Source organism: Arachis duranensis, chromosome 9 (assembly GCF_000817695.3).
Source record: "Arachis duranensis cultivar V14167 chromosome 9, aradu.V14167.gnm2.J7QH, whole genome shotgun sequence".
NCBI classification, from domain to species: domain Eukaryota; kingdom Viridiplantae; phylum Streptophyta; class Magnoliopsida; order Fabales; family Fabaceae; genus Arachis; species Arachis duranensis.
Window position 1 is genome coordinate 103210941 of NC_029780.3, and position 18614 is coordinate 103229554.

General features: G+C 35.2%; 2 protein-coding genes across 2 annotated transcripts; one reads left to right on the plus strand and one right to left on the minus strand.

Annotated features, from left to right (window-relative positions):
• The first annotated feature begins 11192 nt into the window (after positions 1-11192).
• On the plus strand, positions 11193-16763 carry LOC107466474 (uncharacterized). Its single transcript, XM_052254590.1, has 7 exons — positions 11193-11291; positions 11477-11575; positions 12300-12434; positions 12557-12646; positions 12997-13146; positions 13801-15323; positions 15388-16763. Exons 1-7 carry the CDS (start codon positions 11238-11240, stop codon positions 16319-16321), a joined length of 2985 nt encoding a protein of 994 aa, XP_052110550.1. The 5' UTR covers positions 11193-11237; the 3' UTR covers positions 16322-16763.
• Positions 16764-16766: 3 nt separating this feature from the next.
• LOC107466562 (probable glutathione S-transferase) lies at positions 16767-17879 on the minus strand. The gene is made up of 2 exons (XM_016085550.3): positions 17456-17879; positions 16767-17371 (listed from the first exon to the last, which is right to left on the minus strand). Exons 1-2 carry the CDS (start codon positions 17762-17764, stop codon positions 17006-17008), a joined length of 675 nt encoding a protein of 224 aa, XP_015941036.1. The 5' UTR covers positions 17765-17879; the 3' UTR covers positions 16767-17005.
• Positions 17880-18614: the final 735 nt, after the last annotated feature.

Here is an 18614-nt window from a genome sequence, read left to right on the forward strand (position 1 = left end):
TTGGATAATACATCAGCACGAGTATTTTGCTCTCTAGGTACATGTTTGATTGAAAAAGAATCAAAGGTTTTTACCTATTGTTGTACTTTTTTCAAATACTATTGCAGTAATGGGTCCCTTGCCTAGTACTCCGACTTGCGAGGTTACCAACTGTGAATCACTGAACATGGTTATATCCATTGCTCTCACATCCCAAGCTAATGCTACTCCTGCAAGCAAAGCCTCATACTCAGCTTGATTCTTTGAAATAAGGAAGTCAAATTTAATGGAGGCTTCAATCACCACGTCTTCTCCTTTCGTTAAGATGAAGCCTGCTCCCCTAAATTGGAGATTGGAGGCTCCATCCACATGAAGCTTCCATGTCGGTATATCAGGATTAGGGTGCGTCATTTTAGCTAGTAAATCGATCATCACTTGAGCCTTAATGGCCGAGCATGGTTTGTAACGCACATCAAATTGAGACAACTCAATAGAACAATTCATTATCTAACCTGCAAGGTCGAGCTTTTGCAAAACCTTTTTAATCAAGTAGTCGGTGCGTACAATTATTAAATAACTTTAAAAATAATGCCGCAACCGATGTGTCGATGTAAGTAATGCAAAAGCGAGTTTTTTAATTTTTAAGTATCGCAGCTTAGGTCCTTGGAGGACCTTGCTAACAAAATATACTGGCCAGTGATGTTTTTCCTGATCTTCTAAGACCAAGGCGGAAGCCAAGGTCTCTTCAGTCATGGACAAACATAAATATAGAGGTTAGCCATGCTTAGGTTTTGCCAAAATAGGAGGAAATGCGATTAAGTTTTTAAAATGTTGGAAAGCAGCCTCACATTCCTCCATCCAAGCAAAGTCGACATCTTTCCTCATTAAATTAAAAAATGGATTAGCTTTAGTGGTAGAAGCTCCCAAAAACTTTGACAGGGTAGCCAGTCAACCTGTCAGCCTCTAAACCTCTTTGAGGTCCCAAGGACTCGACATGTCCAAGATTGCCTGACATTTTTCGGAATTGGCCTCTATGCCTCTCTGGGTAACCATGAACCCTAGAAATTTACCTTTCCAAACTCCGAAAGCACACTTTGCTAGGTTCAACCTCATCATGTGAAGTCCGAGGCAATCAAATACTATTTTGAGGTCCTTGATCAGATTGGAATCTTTATTGGTTTTAATAAGCATATCATCAATGTATACTTCCATGTTTCTTTCGATCTGCTACTTGAAAACTTTTGCTGTTAGCCTTTGGTATGTTTTCCCTGCATTTTTTAAACAAAAAGGCATTATAGTATAACAGTAAATCCCCTCCGGAGTAATGAAAGCTATATTTTCTTCATCAGCCATGTGCATTAAAATTTGGTTATAGCCACTATAAGCATTCAAGAAGCTTAATACCCGATATCCCGAAGAAGAATCGATCATGTTATCTATGTTTGGTAGAGGAAAACAGTCTTTTGGACAAGCTTTGTTTAAATCAGTGTAATCTACACACATTCATCATTTTCTATTAGACTTTTTCATCATTACGACATTCGACAACTAAGAGGAATAAATTAATTCTCGAATGAATTCGGCATCTAGTAATCCCTGGACTTGGCTTTTGATCTCGGCAGCTCGGTCGGATGACATCTTTTGACGCCACTACGCAACCAGCTTGAAGCTGGGGTCAATAGCCAATAGATGGGACATGAATGCAGGGTCTATCCCTGGCATATTAGCAGGTACCCAGACAAATAAGTCTACATTACCTCTCAAGAAACTCTGAAGTTCCGATTTCAGGGGGTAAGGTAGCTCTTTATTAATCATAGTGTATTTTTCTGGCTTGTCCCCAATTTGAAATTTCTAGAGCTCTCTGTTAGGCTCTAGCCTCAGGTTCTCTTGAATTTGGGTATCTAGGTCAACAAGAAAGACTCCAGTAGACTCTTTAGCCTTATTTTGGAGTGTGAGACTGGCTTTGCTATACTTGACTACGGACCCCCGATCTCCATGAATCGTTGCAACCCGATTTTCTACCATCAGGAACTTCAAGACCAAGAACTTGGTCGAAATGAACACGCACAAATCATTGAGCATTTTCCTCTCCAAAATAACATTGTAGGATGTAGAGTTTTGGAGGACAACAAACTAGGCTTTTGCTGCCCTTGTATTCGTGCCTTCCCCTAAAGTAAAAAGGAGGTCCACAACTCCATCAGGTTTGATGTAATGATCCCCGAGGCCAACAACTCTCGGGAGGTAAGGTTTTAAGCGCTCATCCTTTAACCCCAGGGCATCAAAGACATTCATGAAAAGAAGGTTTGAGTCCACACCGGTATCAACGAGGATCCTCTTTACAATGCGATTACGCAGCCTGGCCGTGATAACTAGGGGCTCATCCTCCTTTGATGTGGAGATTTGAAAGTCTTCCGATGTGAACTGGACTATTGGGATGCTTATTACTGTGAGAACTTCCGAGGTTGCGGCTTTAACATCTCTTTTTACAACGCTGTTAGACCTTGGCAACCTATTCCTTTCCACCACTACATTGACCACGACCTGGCTGTGTCTTCCATGCTTTCTGGAGGTCGGGAGCTCCTTGAGTTTTTGGTTTTTCGATCTTTATCCTCGTTACATCGTCTTGGAGGCTACACGTGTTGAAAAAATTCAGGAAGCTTTCCATCCTGGATTGCTTGCTCTAAGGCATCTTTCAGATCAATGCAATCCTCGGTCTTGTGACCATGGGACTTGTGTTAGTCATAATATTAAAATTCGTTTAACGAGGCCCTTGGTCAGATCTGTCTTGCTTTTGGCAAGATGCCTCTATGAGAGACTTGCTGATAAACTTCGGCAAGTGAAGCTACCGAGGGAGTGTAGGAGGTGAATTTTCCAACTCTGGGAACTGAGGGTTTCAAGTTTGAGGTCTGTCCCGAGTTTTTGCCTTTCTGAGGAGACAATGATAGGTTCTTTCTTTTGGTGGAAACTACCTTTGACATGTCCTCATCTCGCATGTACTCCAATGCGATCTGATGGATTTCCTCCATGGATTTTACATCCGTGGAGGTTAGGTGTCTACGAAAATCTCCTTCCAACAATCCAGCAATTAAGCACAAGCACATGACCTCAGGGGTCTGTGTGTTTACCTCTAAAAGTGTTTTCTTGAACCAATCTAGGTAGTCTCAAATACTCTAACTCACCCTTTGTACTATCCTAACAAAGAAATCGGGTGTTTTGCTTGAGTTCTATTGGTAGTGAAGTGAGCTAAAAACTTGACCTTAATATCAACAAAAGAGAATATTGACCTAGTAGGTAGGGTGTTAAACCATACCATGGCAGGTCCCGATAGTGTTATCGGAAAAGTCTTACATCAGATTGCGTCTTCTATTTCCTCCAAATTCATCTTGGCCTCAAAGGAACCAATATGCTCATGAGGATCTATTTTTCTGTCATACTTCAAGTCCGTCGGTTTGTCAAAATATTTTGGAAATCGAATTTGGAGAACGTGGGAAGCAAACGGGGGTCTGACCCATGATGACATGTTTTCAGGATTCCCTATGCCTTTTAGGAGTTGGACTCATTTGCGGAGTTCTCTTCCTTTTAGACTGGGCAGATTGTAACTCCTCCCTTGTCCGAGAATCGCCATGTCGTCTGGGTGACCTTCTTTCGTCTTTACGACATGGGGGAGAAGGTGAAACTTGTCGATATTCCCTCATGTATTCCTGGTTTCCAGCATGAGGTTCTTCCCGTTCCTTAGCTGGGCGACTTTGAGAATGGGACTGCCTGGATAACAAGCGTTCATCCAATTGCCGTTGAAATTTCAGCTGGTATCGTTCCAACTCTTGCACCCTATGTCGTATTTTTTGCATAGCATGGTGATAGTCATCACCAAGGCTAGCGAAATGACGAGCCTCTTGATTGATGGATTCACGATTTTCATAACCCAAAGGGAATCTTCATGACTTAGCGTTACGTCTGTCTCGTGTCCATCTTCCTTATGTTGGCTCTTCAAGGGAGTTTCTAAATTGATGGTAGATTGAACCCATCGTTCAACCATGATCCTTGATAAAGTGGGATTCCCACAGACGACGCCAAATATTCATACTCGGAGCTAGATTATGACCTGAAGAGGTGGAGACAGGAGTCCCAACTTTATCAAGTGCAGAACCAGGCCAGGTGGGCAACCTGCAAGATCCTCTTATGCTAAAGTCAGTAGATTGTGAGGTTATAAAGTGAGTTTCTCGTGTATTTACCTGGTGATTGCCTCTCCCATTTAGTCTTTGCCCTTTGGGACTGCCGTTATTATGGCACATTATTTGCTGGAAATCAACAGTGATGGAATTCGGTGGTGTATCCATAGTGATATAAGGCCGTTATCCCGTGAGATCGGTTGCGGCCTTAATCACTTGGTCGATTCTGGAATAGATACATAATATCTAATTTTAGCGTACAACATACAAATTTTAGTGTGCAGTACAAAATATTTTGAAAGACTACATGTCCAAAACATTGACACCCTGATGGTGGTAAAATCGTCGGTAAAGATTTTCACAAAAATAATCGTGTTGCAAGTATATTTCTAAACCGACAATTCAACCTCAATCAAATTTAATATGTTTGTCACTTAAGGAAACCAATAAAATTAACCAAAGTATTAAACCTCGGGTCGTCTCTCAAGAAATTGTAGGGAAGTGTACTTACTATTGATTATAGGAAAACGTTTTTAGGATTTTGTAATGAGAAACAAGAAAGTAAAAATGGCAAGAAGATAAACTAATAAATAATAAAGCTCTTAGTAAGGATTGAGAGTTAGAAGTCCTATACTTATTATCGTTATCAATTGTGATAGTAATTGCCTTTTACTTTCACTTAGTTAACCTCTAACAATGAAGGTAAGTCAAGTGAGTAAAATTAACTTAGGTTCACAAGTCCTAATCTGAGACTAGATTTAGTGAAGCCTAAGCCAACTAGCAAGTCTCAATTACCAATCAACAAAAGACTTTTGATAACTCAAGAATCTCTAAATAATCAATCCAAGTTAAGAACATAAAAACCTAAATTAAAATCGTTCCAAGCATTTTTATCAAACACTTGGAAGGCACAAAATAGAAACATAGAAAAATAATAAGAGATAATAAAATCTAAGATACCCAATTGCAAGACAACAATGACAAATGAAGAGAGAAGCAATAAACATGAAATACCTCAAATTGCATTAATAAGAAATTGAATCTAACATGAAGAATTCATAAACCAAATTAGCAAAATAAGGAAATCATAAAGGAAAATAGATAACTAAAGTACTAGAATAATAGAATGTAGAAGAGAAATTAAATTAAAGCAACATGAAAATCTGAATTGGGGAAGAAATAAAACTAAAAACATAAAATCTAGAGAGAGGAGAGAGCTTCTCTCTCTTAGAAACTACATCTAAAACATAAAATTATGTGAATGAGAAGTGACTCCTTGATTCTCCCACTCTGCAGCCTCTAATATGTATTTTTGGGCTTGGAACTGGGCCAAAAAAAGCCAAAAAATTGCCCCCAGTGAGTTCTGATATCTGCAGCACGTGACGCTTTGTCACGCGTACGCGTCGCTTGGCAAAATCCTGGTCACACGTACGCGTCGCTTGCATCCTGCGCCAGTCACGCGTATACGTCATACCACGCGTGCGCGTCGTTGCCAACTTCCTAAAACTTCAATTTCTTGTATTCCTTCCACTTTTGCATGCTTCTTTTCCATCCTCCAAGCCATTCCTTCCCTAAAAACCCTGAAAACACTCAGCAAATATATCACGGCATCGAATGGTAATAAGAGAGGATTAAAATTAGCTAATTTAAGGCCAAAGAAGCATGTTTTCACTCATAGTACAAAATTAGGAAGAAAAAATATAAAACATGAGATTTCTATGAATAAGTATGAGAATAATGGATAAAATCCACTAAATTAAACACAAGATAAACCCTAAAAATGGGGTTTATCAATCTCCCCACACTTAAACATTAGCGTGTCCTCATGCTAAGCTTAAGAGAGGCTATAAAGGAGGTGAAGAGGAATGGTAGAATGTATGAAATGTAACCTATCTATATGAATGAAACTAAATGCAAAATGCTTTTACCTACTTGGTTAAAAGTAGATAAACCTTTCAAGAACAAATATGAACTGGATTTCACTAATTCAAATCATAAAATGACGTACAAATAGACTTGCAAGAAGAAAGCTTGTGAAAGCCGGGAATAAAGAATCGAGCATCGAACTCTCACCGGAAGTGTATACACTCTAATCACTCAAGTGTTTAAGGTTCGATTCTCTCAATTATCTATTAACCTTGCTTTCTAAGCCTTCCTCTTCTTTCTAACAATCAACAAAAGTTTTATGCACCAATACACATATCAAGAGGTCTTTTCAAGGATTGTAATGGGGTTAGGGTCAAGGTAGGATTGTATTTGGTCAAGTAGACTAAAATTCGAATCCTTGATTAACCTAAACTTTCCACCTAACTTGAGACAATCCATGTAATTACAATACAAAAGCTAACTACCCATTAACTATGTCTTCCACATATTCATGCATCCGAAATTTAGTACAACTCATATGCATTGCTATCACCATTTACTTTGGGGCATTTTGTCCTCTTTTTATTATTTGCTCTTTTTATTTATTTTTTTATTGTTCTTTTCTTTTCTTTTGTTTTTTTCTCAATGCATATGATTGAAGTATTAAATGCAATAATATGTGCTCAAACCAAATGTTTCCAAACCCAACTTTCCCACACTTAAATCATGAACACTCTTACTAGTCTAAGCTAATCAAGGATTCAAATTAAGGATATTATTATTTTTCACTTAGAGTTAGTGATGAGCTAAAGTAAAGAATAAATGGGGTTAAAAGGCTTAATATTGGTTTACAAAGGATAATGAAAATGTTAAGGCCATATGGGTATGTAAGCTTAGTGAAACAAGGCCTCAATCATATAAGTACATGCATACATCAAACAATGGAAATATAGAATCAAGCAAGACAAAGATCACAATTTTAGAGAGAACAACACACACCAAAATTAAAATATTGGTTGATGAAATGCAACCAATCGAATAGGCTCAAAATCTTACTAGTTTTGTGTGTTCGAGCTCTAAACCATGTTTCAAAATAAATTTTTTCAAGCAAGTTTAACAAAAATTTTAATTTGAATTAGTGAAATGCTATAAAATAGTGTCTTGAAAAGAAAATCATTACTTCAACCAAGCAGTGATAAAGTATGCACGAAATCTAACAAACATGCAATCAAACATGCAAATGAAACAACTAATGTAACAAAGAAAATTAAACATTGGTGTAGAAAATAAGGTAACTAACCCACGGAAGTCGGTATCGACCTCCCCACACTTAGAGATTGCACCGTCCTTGGTGCATACAAAGATGTGCAAGTGGATGGGTTGCTACAACTGATATTTTTCTCCAAACATTGTGCAGTTGGACTTGTCTGTTACCCTTGAAAAGCTTTTCCTTTCCCTTTTTGGTGGCCATCCTGAAAGAAGAGAAGGAAGAAGCAGAGCCCACAAACAAAGATAAGAAAACAAATAAATGATGGGTGGTTTAATGCTAAATAATGATGAGGGTCTCACTACATGGTAGCTACAACATGCAAGTGAGAAAAAAGTAGAAGCGAATGACATATCAATAGTGCAAAAATTGCAACAATGAAGGAGAGAGTGTGGGTTATGAAAGACAGTATAAGTGCATGTCAATGCAAATGGAATACAAGTGTCATAAAAAATTAGCATTGACCTATGAATAATAATACCCAACAATTTAAAGCAAGTCACTAGGCACCAGGATAATGTAAGAGGTATTCAACAGTTGAGCACGAAAATTCAACACCAAAGAAAAGGTATCAAAGTTAGAAAAGAAAATAAAAACATGCACAAAATTAAAATGCAATGGGTGAAAGTATGCAAATGCAATAAAAAAAGAATGAAAGAGAATAAGGATGAGAGGTTAAAGAAATGAAGAAGAAGAAAGTAAGAAAGGGAGAAGAAAAAGAAAAATATATGAAGGAGGAAATAATAAGAAAGGATAGAAGAAAGGAGTGAAATGGAAAACGGGACGCGACGCGTAAGCGTCACCCACGCGTACGCGTGGGTGAGCAGAATCACAAATGACGCGTAAGCGTCGGTTACATGTACGCGTGACCACTCGTCGTGCTAGACGCACGACTCCAGCCTGATTCACGCCCAACTCTCTATTCAAATCGCCATTTACGCCGATTTTCAACCCACGCGTACGCGTCGAGGATTGTCAAAATTGCAGGTGACGCGTACGCGTGGGGTGGCTTGTGCGCCAGGCACCCCTCCCGCACGTTTCCAACCTAACTCTGTGTTTAGGTCATGTGCACGCACTGTTTCAGAACCGTTTTTTCGCATGGTCCATTTTGGGCATCGACGCATACGCGTGGATTTGAAAATTAACAAAGACAATTAACAAAACAAATATAAGCAAATAAATAAAATAGAACTATAAATAAGGAAGATCATACCATGGTGAGTTGTCTCCCATCTAACATTTTTAGTTAAAGTCCTTAAGTTGGACATTTGGTGAGCTCCTTGTCATGGTGGCTTGTGCTTGAACTCATCTTGAAACTTCCACCAACGCTTGAACTTCCAATAAGATCCAACATTTCCAAGTGAATTCATCAAGCCTTGATGAAGTTCTTCACAAGCTTTGAGCTCCCAAAATTGATCCTCTTGTATGCCGGGATCCCAAATCTTGTTCCTACACCCGTCTTGAAGTGCATCATCATTGTTTTAACCAGGTGGCAAGCAATCCGAATTCTCAATGAAGTACCAAACTCTTCTCTTAGATCCAACCTAAAATATGCATAACACATAAAATTTTGGTGTGAATCAAAAAAATCTTGGTACATAGTACATAAATTTTCATTTGTAGCACACAAATTTTTGGAGGACTATATATTCAAAACATTAACTTGCTTGACAAACAAATTACATTTGCAGCAAATTTTATGTGCTATGTATAAAATTTGTTGTGTTATGTGCAAAAATTTGTGTTATATGCAAATATTTATGTGCTATATGAAAATATTTGTATACTATACTAATGAAATATGCATAACATAATTTTTGAAATACTCTACATAAATTTTTAAAAGACTACATGTCCAGACTCATTCAACTAATGAAATACATTCACAGTAAAGATTTATATGCTATGTGCAAAAATTTATATACTATATCGATACGTTTGTGTTATATGCAAAATTTTGTGTGATATACTTCAAAAATTTGTGTAATATATTTTGTGCTCTCTAACTAAAAATTGTATGTCCGACATATGCCGGCGTTTTTATTTATTGGGCTTGTATCAACTTAGTTGGACTTAGTTACAAAAACACTTGTATATATAACATCACTCTAAATATTAGATAATTCATAATAAATAAGTCCATATTTAATTTTTACCATATAAAATATTAATTTTATTTAATTTGTAAGTACTATATTCCAAAATTATTTTTTAGTGATAGAAAGATGAGCTAATATTCTTTTAAGAGATACAAAAGAACCCATTTAACATAAAATTTTTTAGAGTAACAATTGAGAATATTTGTAGCTTTATACAAATGATTATGAAGATAACGTTTTGGAATATGAATAATGAAAATCAAGTCTGAAATCAAATTTGATAATTTTCGTTAACTACAAAATCGATATGAATCATTTAAAAAATTCTAATATAAAGCTCCTATTACATTGCAATACTTGAAAAATAACTTAGCAAATCTAAGTGATATGCTCATATTTTAAAGAAAATCTTAAAATTTGCTAGCTGCAATGTTTAATAAAATAAGCTTGTTAAAACTATTTGTGCTACTATAATTAATAATTTTGTCAAGAAAAAATAAATCTTTTAACTTAAACAAAAATATATATTTTTTTAAATTTATTTAGTGTTGATATCTTTTGAGTTTTAAGTATATAAATAATAATATAATTATTTCGTAGATTTAATTATTATTATTATTATTATTATGATTCTCTATGACTTTAATATAAATATTATATGTTAATAATTAAATAATATTATTTTTTATGATATTTAATAATTTTTTATTATTTTAATTAATAAAAATATTATAAGACGTTAATTTTTGAAAAAAAATATTCAAAAAAAGGATTATTTTGAAAATTTTAAAATTTTTAAAAACTGTTGTGATTTTATAAATTCTTCTGAAATTGTTTTATATTTTATTATCGGAATTAATTAATCCAATTCATATATATAAATACTTAATGGTGACATGTGCTAATGTTATATATTAGTAGTTATTGTTAATGAATTACGAATTAAATTTTAAAAAAGACTATATTATTTAACTAAGACAAATATTAAAGATTAATTTATATATTTCAAAACATGAGAGATTGTGCTATTTTCAAAAATGTAAATGGATATTGGATAATGAATACGGTTAGGATGTTCAAATTTAAACTGATCCAAATTAAACCGTCATCCAATTCAATTTAAACCGAAAATTGTTTAAAACCGTACTAATTCAAATTTGATTAGATTTTATTTTTTGTAAATTTCTGGATTGGATCGAATTTCGGATCTATTTTTCATAATCGATCCAATCCAATCCAAACCACACAATGTGCTATAATATTATTATTTTATTATTATATTTATAATTATATTTATAATATGTTTAATTTATTATACATTTTCTATTATTCATGTATTATTATTATTTAATAAATATTTTATGTTCAAAATATTTTTTATTTATTTATTTTAATTAACCTATAGTTTTATTTCTATTGTTATGTTATCGTTGATTTTTTAAGATATTGTTAAAACTTGTTATGTCATTGTTGGTTATTTAAAATTTGATGTTGAGACTTGTTATATGTATTTTATTTTTTTATTTAAAAGATTGCAAATCCAAACCGCTTGTAATCGAATCGAATTTCCAAAAAAAAATTATCCACTTCAAACCGTATCGCACATAAATTAAGCATTCGCATCGAATGACCTTTTCTCCTAAATACGCCAGAAGAGGCGAGATCCGATCATCCGAATCCCGAACACAAAACAAAAAGAGTGAGCCATAGCTGAAAAAGGCGGGAAAACCCGGGAACCAAAGCAAAACACTCATTTGAAAAAAATGATATATATACATACGGAGATAGATATAAAAGAAATTAAGATGAAAAAATAGCAGTAGGAAGAAAGAAGAGTCGGGGAGTGGAAAATATCAAATGGCGGAAGGGAACCGTTTTCAAACCATACTCGATTCCATTAAATCCTCTGAGGTAACCTAATTCCTCTTCATCTCTCTCTCTCTCTCTCTCTCTCATCTTAGATTTTGGATTCTTATGCTATTGTTACTATCATTGTTATTAAACTGTCTAGAACTAGTAGAACTAGTTAGTTAATATAATGCGTGATTAAGTAGAGATTTAATTTACTTGTTTGTGATAAACTGGATCTGGAACAGACTGTGGAGGATCGTATTCAGTTGTTCAACGATCTCGTAACTCTAGAAATGAACGGTGCATCCGATTCTGAATGCACTTCTCTCATCAAATGCCTCACAGTATCCTTCAATTTTATATAATATTATGTTCTTGTAAATAAGTAGCTTTGTGACTGTTAATTTATTGAGTGTTTCCAGCCAAATGAAATCAAACGGATGACTATGTATTTGGATTGATAGGTGAACGGAGGTTTCTAATGAACAAATTAGTTTCTCTCTGGTAATGAATTTTGAGTACTTGTGAATGTTTTGGCTACATTGTTGTGTGAGAATCTCTGTATATATGTATGAAAGCACATGAAGCATGCGACATATGTTCAAACTCTCTAGCGAACTTCTGAACTTTTATGAGTTTATAAGTTCCGGTCTCGGTCTCCACGATTGAGTTTACTATTTTATGAGTAAACACTGCAAGTTTAACAGTTGAGGATTAGGGTAAATTCATGTAAGCCACAAGAGTTTAGGTTTGATTACCTCATTGATGATCAGCCTGTAAGATTACGTTGTTTAGTAATAGGTATATTCTCATAGGATATATTTGAGTTAGAATTCTAACTTTACTTGAGTTTGTTGGTTGTCCTCGATGCTTAGGGTTAAAATGACAAAATTTCATGGTGACCAAGCGTTATATAACTTACAATATTTATTTTAAGAAGCATATGGAAGAGAAGTTACTCGCTAGTAAACTTTTGTTACCTTGCCTGTTTTATTTATTCGACTTTTATTCTATTTCAGAACTCTATTAATTGTTTATATTGTTGCTTTTACCTTAACTGCAAGCTTGACATTTTGGGAGGACTTCACATGCTTGGATGTAACCCAGTGCATGCTAAATGGAAGCATTCTACAAGTGGCTTTAAAACACATGGATATTTGCCTTTCTGGATGTATGCCACAAATTCTATCTCTTGGAGCCAAGGTTTGTCTATTCCTATCTGTCTGTAATTTGTCTTCATAAGTGAATATACTTTCAACACCTCCTTACATCTTAACTTTGCTGGGATGATATGTGTATTCTCATAACATCATCTCATTAATTAGGCAAGTGTCTGGTGTGGCAAGCATTTAAAAATGAGTCTTTTGTCAACAGAAGATTCTCAGGAGGAAGAACATAGCTCTGTATTTTACAAGGTAGGAGTTACTTGTCAAATTCCAAGCCCTTAACCTAAAGTCATGTAAAAAGTTTATTTAAGTACACAGAAAAATTGCTTACCTGGTTTCATTGTTTTTTAAATAATTATTTATTGTCTATCTGGATGTGTTTTTTTTTCTCTTTAGTAGTTTCAATGAAATTAAAATTTTTTTCTTCTCGTTGCAATAAAAATAACTCCCGCAATATAGGTTTTTCTTGATTATTATATCTCTCTATTCGTAAAGCCCTTTGAAGAGTTCTCAATTTCCAGTCTTGTCGAGACATTGATTTGAAAATTTTCTTAGTGATATCAAATTTCTTTTGAGCTAATTATATTTATATTGTGCAGCTTCTTCTGGAGATCCTAAGGTTTACTGCATCAACCTTTTCAGCCTTGTTGAAATTCCCTGATTTTGGTGACAAGGAGTTGATGAACATTGTTGAAACCTTCACAATAGAAGCATTAAATCTAACAAAAGATTCAATATCGGAGGCAAAGGTAATCAGTTTATCTCTGAATATGAAGCTTGACATTATGGAGCAGGTTAAACACACATTTGTATAAACATTTGTGTGGTAAATGATTTAGGATTGAACTGCAATCTACTGGCACTGTAAAATTGGTTAGCTGGCACTCTACCAGTACTGGTCATATTTTACCAAGTTTTTGACATGCACAACCATAAAGAAGTCTAACTCTTTTATTACCAAAATATGGTAGTGTGGTAGTGTCAAAATAACCTTCAGTCTCAATGAAAGATTTATTTCATTGACTTGTTAGTTATTAACTTATTATCAATCCTATGGTGTATCTCTGGAACTTTGACCCTTATGAGATGTTCTATGTATAAGGGATAAAAATGTTGAGGTGGAGGAGTGCACATACCGGAAAACATAGGGTCAGGAACAAACTTATGCAGGGAAATGTTGAATTTATTAAGATAGCTGGAATTTGCCTAACTTGGTTTTATAATGTAAGTACAACAGTGGAACTATATAAGAGTGAGTTTAGAGGGTAGAGGAAGACCAAGAAGGTAAAATCTCAAAAGAAAACAATTTAGATAACACCTAATTCTAAATGAAATTTCTCCATTTGATTTTACTCCCCAACATTTTTACCTTTTGCTAAAGATATCTCTTTTCTGTCCTTAAGCAGAAAATCCCATCATTTGGACCTGACATATTGAAGGTTGCACATACCCTCATTGATGCTGTCATAAAATTGTGCAAGGGGGGTTCTGAATTGGTAAACTGGGATACCAGTGATGCAAATGTACTGAGCCTTGATAGGCCTACTGATGTTAAACATGCCATCAACATAACAAAATGTGCCATAGACAAGCTATCTCAAATTGGTGTCATTGCTGCAAATGATGGTGGCAATTCAGTCAACATTCTTAACGTATCCTGGAAAGGGGTTGTTTCTCTGCTTCAAACTGGTGGGGGACGTTTTGCTGACGTGAATGTGACAAATATAGTGTTAACTTTGCTTGCATTGATAACCGAGCCTCTGAAGTGTGCTGCTGAGTCTTGGTCCTCATCACTGAGGGAAACAGTTTCCGTGACTGAAGCAAAAAGGGTCTTTGTGCCTGTGAAATTTTTCCTGATTAATGCTGTTAAAATCTGTTCGATGTATCCTCATCAAGCCTACACGGTGTACAAGGAGATTACACACACTGTCTTGATGATCACTTCGTTTAGGATCTTTATAGGTAATGAAAATCTTCTGAAATGTGCATCTTCAGTAATTACTGACCTACTGGAGGAAACAACTTTGGATTTGGTATTGTCTCTGCTTCATTCTGATCAACTAAAACTGAAACAAAAGCTTGAGGTACTGGATTCATTGTTCACTACTGAGGGGGTTTCTGAAGGTCCAACTTTTGCTGATTGTAACATAGCATGGGTTAGTGAGATCTTCTGCAGTTCCTGTGAAGGTATGGACAGAGCAAGAATACTAATCATAAGCCGAGTTGCATTGTTCATTAACTTCCTCAGATATTCGTTTAGGCTTGATGAAGATATCAAAGTGTCGATAGTTCAGAAGCTCCATTGGATCTTGGATATCTTAAGTGAGGAAGATGTGTACTGTCACATGCTTGTTTTGCAACTTCCTTTACTGTATGGATCTGGAAAGACTGCACAGCTGGTGTGGCAGCCTATGTTTAGTTCCCTCTTGCAAGCATTCAAAACCTTCATGATTGTGATCTATTCAAGTACAGCTTGGGGAGAGTTGGAGTCTTTCTTATTAGAGAATTTCTTTCATCCGCACTTCCTTTGCTGGGAGGTTATTATGGAATGCTGGTGTTTTGTGCTGCGACATGCTGAAACACAGATGGCAAGTAGCATCATTACCAAGCTATGCTCATTACTTAAGGTGCTAGCATCCTCAAAATCAGTTTTCCTTTCTTATTCTTCCTTCCGAAAGTTGGCAAGATCAATATGCTTGCTTCTGACACATGGCGCAGAATCAATGGTTAACCAAGTGTACATGTCCCTTGTGGGAGATGGGAGATCAGAGTCTTCACTAATTCTGTGTTTTTCTCTGTTAACTGAAGGTTTTCCATTTGATTTACTGACAGATGAATTGAGAAACAATTCCATACAAAGAATTTTGTCTGATTATTTTGACTTCATCGACAACTTTGATGAAACAACATTGTTCATTTATTATTAGTTACACACACACACACTTAACAAATAATTCGTTTCTCTTTCACTGAACCAGGATGTTTTACAGCTTTAACACTATTCTTGCCATTTTCTGCAGCCAGGTTGGACTATCTGATATTGATGCAAGGACCTTGAAATTTTTGGTTTCAATTACTTGTAACTATAAGAGTTCAGAAGACAAAGCAATCAAGGATCAATGTCTTCGGCTTTTCAGCGAAACTCTAGGGATCATCTCATATCTGAAGCATTTGTATGCATCAAATGATATTGGACAAGTCATCAAGGCAGTTGAAAATATCTTTATCTCTGACTCTGAGCCTCCTGCAAATTTGTACAAATGCAAACCGAATTTGGCTCATTTCATGTCAGGACTCATACACATGGAAATGTTGGAAACCGATGATGACGCAAAGAGCCGTGCTGTTTGGGAATTATATCACTGTCTTCTGAGAGAGCGGCACTGGGCATTCATTCACTTGGCAATGACAGCATTTGGATATTTCGCTGCTCGCACAAAGTGCAATCAGCTATGGAGGTTTGTTCCACAAGACGCAGCACTTGCATATGATATAGTTTCAGGAGTGGAGGCAAACAAGGAGAGATTCATGGCTGCATTCAGAACATTTCTTAATAAGGAAACAGCTCTTCTCACTGTTGCACCTTGCCCTGATCAGCTTGAGTTGCTGGTAAGAGAAGGTCTTATGTTGAAACAGATGGTTCATAAGTTTTCAGCCATTGCTGAAGAGAGACAGGGATTTGAGAGCATGGAAATTGATGACAAGAACCAATCAAATAAGAAAAGAAAACTTCCAGATGGAATTAGCAGAGGAGTGGAATTGCTGAAAAGTGGTTTGAAGATTCTTGGGGATGGTCTTTCCCAGTGGCAACCAAATCAATTTGACACCAATGAACTGCATGTCAAGTGTATGACTCAGATTTCTCAGCTTGAAGATGTCATTAGTCACTTTGAGGAACTAGCTGGAAGCAGTGAGGTACAATAATCTTTTCAGATATGCTGATGTTGATTACTCATCAATTCGGGTTCCATGCAACAAAATCTTATCAATCAAACACATAACAGATCAGCCCTATAAGATCTGGCTCCTTTAGAACAAAACAAAAAGGTACCTCCTTATTCCCTATCTAGTAGTTGATATTTTTCTTGTAGCACTCATACTCTTTTAAGTATATCAACAGCAGGTGATGTAACATCAGAATACAGAATTATGTATTATGTTCTTGTAAAGGCTTGTGGCAATGCAAAATGGCACAAATAAAATGTAATCACGAGAGTTTAATCTCATTGACTGGTCCAAGAAACCTAGTTAATGGTGAGGAAAATACAGTATGACAATAGTAGGATTATCGAGAAAGAGGGAGAATAGAGAGGGAATTTGAGAAAGGAATCGAAAGAGAAAATAATTTCGAGGGGAAACTCCAGTCATATTTCATATAATTTCAATTATATTGAATATATAAGTACTAATTTTATATCTAAGCCCAATGTTCCTTGTTGGACTTTATTTCATATTGAGATTAGAAGGTTTTGCAAACAAAGTTACAAGTTTTTTGGCAAACCTTACAAATTATCGAAGTCTCTACATGTAGGAGTAGACAAAGCATTACTATTATATAAGACAAAGGTTGGTGTTTGGTGATATTAAAAATCACATACTGATGACTTCTCAGGAAGATGCCAACGCCTTCTCTATGATAGATTTTATAGTAGCTGACATTTTCTCCCTATCAGGGAAGTTTTCTTTGATCACTGTGACATTCTTGAAATTATTGAACCATGAATGCAAGAGAGGGAACTTCTCAGTTTCTATGACCTTCACTTCATTCACATCTTCTATAGTGTATAAAACTTTGAAAAGTGACCCAAAAGCTATGTCCACAATATTAATAGTGTCCCCTCCAAAGAATTTCCTCTTATCACTTAGGCATTGATCTTCAATAACTTTGAGATGTTCCCAGATCTTCTCTGTTGGGTTCTCTTTTTCTTCACCAGCACCGCATTTGAAGTAGAGTGCCGCAAATAATGCAGGAACCTGTAAACATTTATTCCATCATTATTGACATTTTGAACCAATAATATAAATTCTATCTTACAGATTATGTTTTTAAAAACTTACCATTTGATCAGCATAGTTAACCCAAAACCTTGCTTGAGCTCTCTCATACGGATCACGAGGAACCAATGAATAATGTGGCCATATCTCATCAATATATTCAACAATGATCATGGATTCACATATGGGTTTTCCAGAATGAACAAGCACTGGAGCCTTCTTATACACAGGGTTGTATTCAAGAAGTTCAGGACTCTTGTTGACCCAGTCTTCCTCTATGTTCTCATATGCTATACCCTTCAGCTTTAGGGTCCATACCACCCTCATAGTAAAGGGGCTGAACCAAAACCCATGTAACTTCAAATCTTCCATTATTGTGATTTATGTTGTGTTTTGTCTCACCTCGCTCATGCACATCTTATTAAGTAGTGATCTGGCTTGTTCAACAAGTTCAAACCTAAGAAGTTTAATAAAATATCTCAGGTGGTAGTAATGGTCAACATGAATCAAAATACAAGTTTTTAGAGCTTAAAATATTAAATGTTCAAAATATATTTAAGAAAAATAGATTTCAATGGATTTAGTTAATTATTTAATTAAATAGTATCTTAAAGAATTTTGATTATTTTAATGCAATAAAGCTGGCTAAATTTTAGAGTGCTTATTATTAAGATTCTTTTGTAAAAAAAAAGAAAGAGAAATTCCATGATTTTGCTTGCTGTCGTAAGTGCTTGCATCAAGTATTTCGATTTCTGCAAACCCAGATTTAAGAAGAGATATGTTCTCCAAACAATCACATAACGGTTGATATTATGATATATATCACTTTAAATATGGTAAATTCTTTGCTGTCTATAAAATATTTAAAATAAATAAAATAAGACTTACTTTTTTATTTTTGAATCTTATGAGTAAATTTTAAATACTATAGAAAACACTTTTAAATATTTAGAGATGGCATATAAATCAATAAAAGATTAATATTTTTTTATGCTATAAGTCGGCCCACAAGCATCAGCCCACTGGCATTTTATTATTTAAATAAAACATTCATTATTTACGTTTTTTTCCAAATTGAGATACTTATGTATTTCCGTATTAAGGGTACCAGTGGAACGAGAAATTAGTATAGAACAATAAGAAAATATTTTTATTTAGAAAATATAAAAAGTTAAAACTAAGAACAGAAATCTGAATTTTATGTTTAAAGTCAGATTTAGAA

What these genes read in the sequence shown, in the direction of transcription:
- LOC107466474 (XM_052254590.1), top strand. Translation starts at nt 11,238, where the DNA reads ATGGCGGAAGGGAACCGTTTTCAAACCATACTCGATTCCATTAAATCC. An exon ending in TTCTATCTCTTGGAGCCAAG is followed by an intron (nt 12,435 to 12,556) that starts GTTTGTCTATTC and finishes CTCATTAATTAG; the next exon opens with GCAAGTGTCTGGTGTGGCAA. An exon ending in ATAGCTCTGTATTTTACAAG is followed by an intron (nt 12,647 to 12,996) that starts GTAGGAGTTACT and finishes TATATTGTGCAG; the next exon opens with CTTCTTCTGGAGATCCTAAG.
- LOC107466562 (XM_016085550.3), bottom strand. Translation starts at nt 17,764, where the DNA reads ATGGAAGATTTGAAGTTACATGGGTTTTGGTTCAGCCCCTTTACTATG. An exon ending in TTAACTATGCTGATCAAATG is followed by an intron (nt 17,372 to 17,455) that starts GTAAGTTTTTAA and finishes AAATGTTTACAG; the next exon opens with GTTCCTGCATTATTTGCGGC.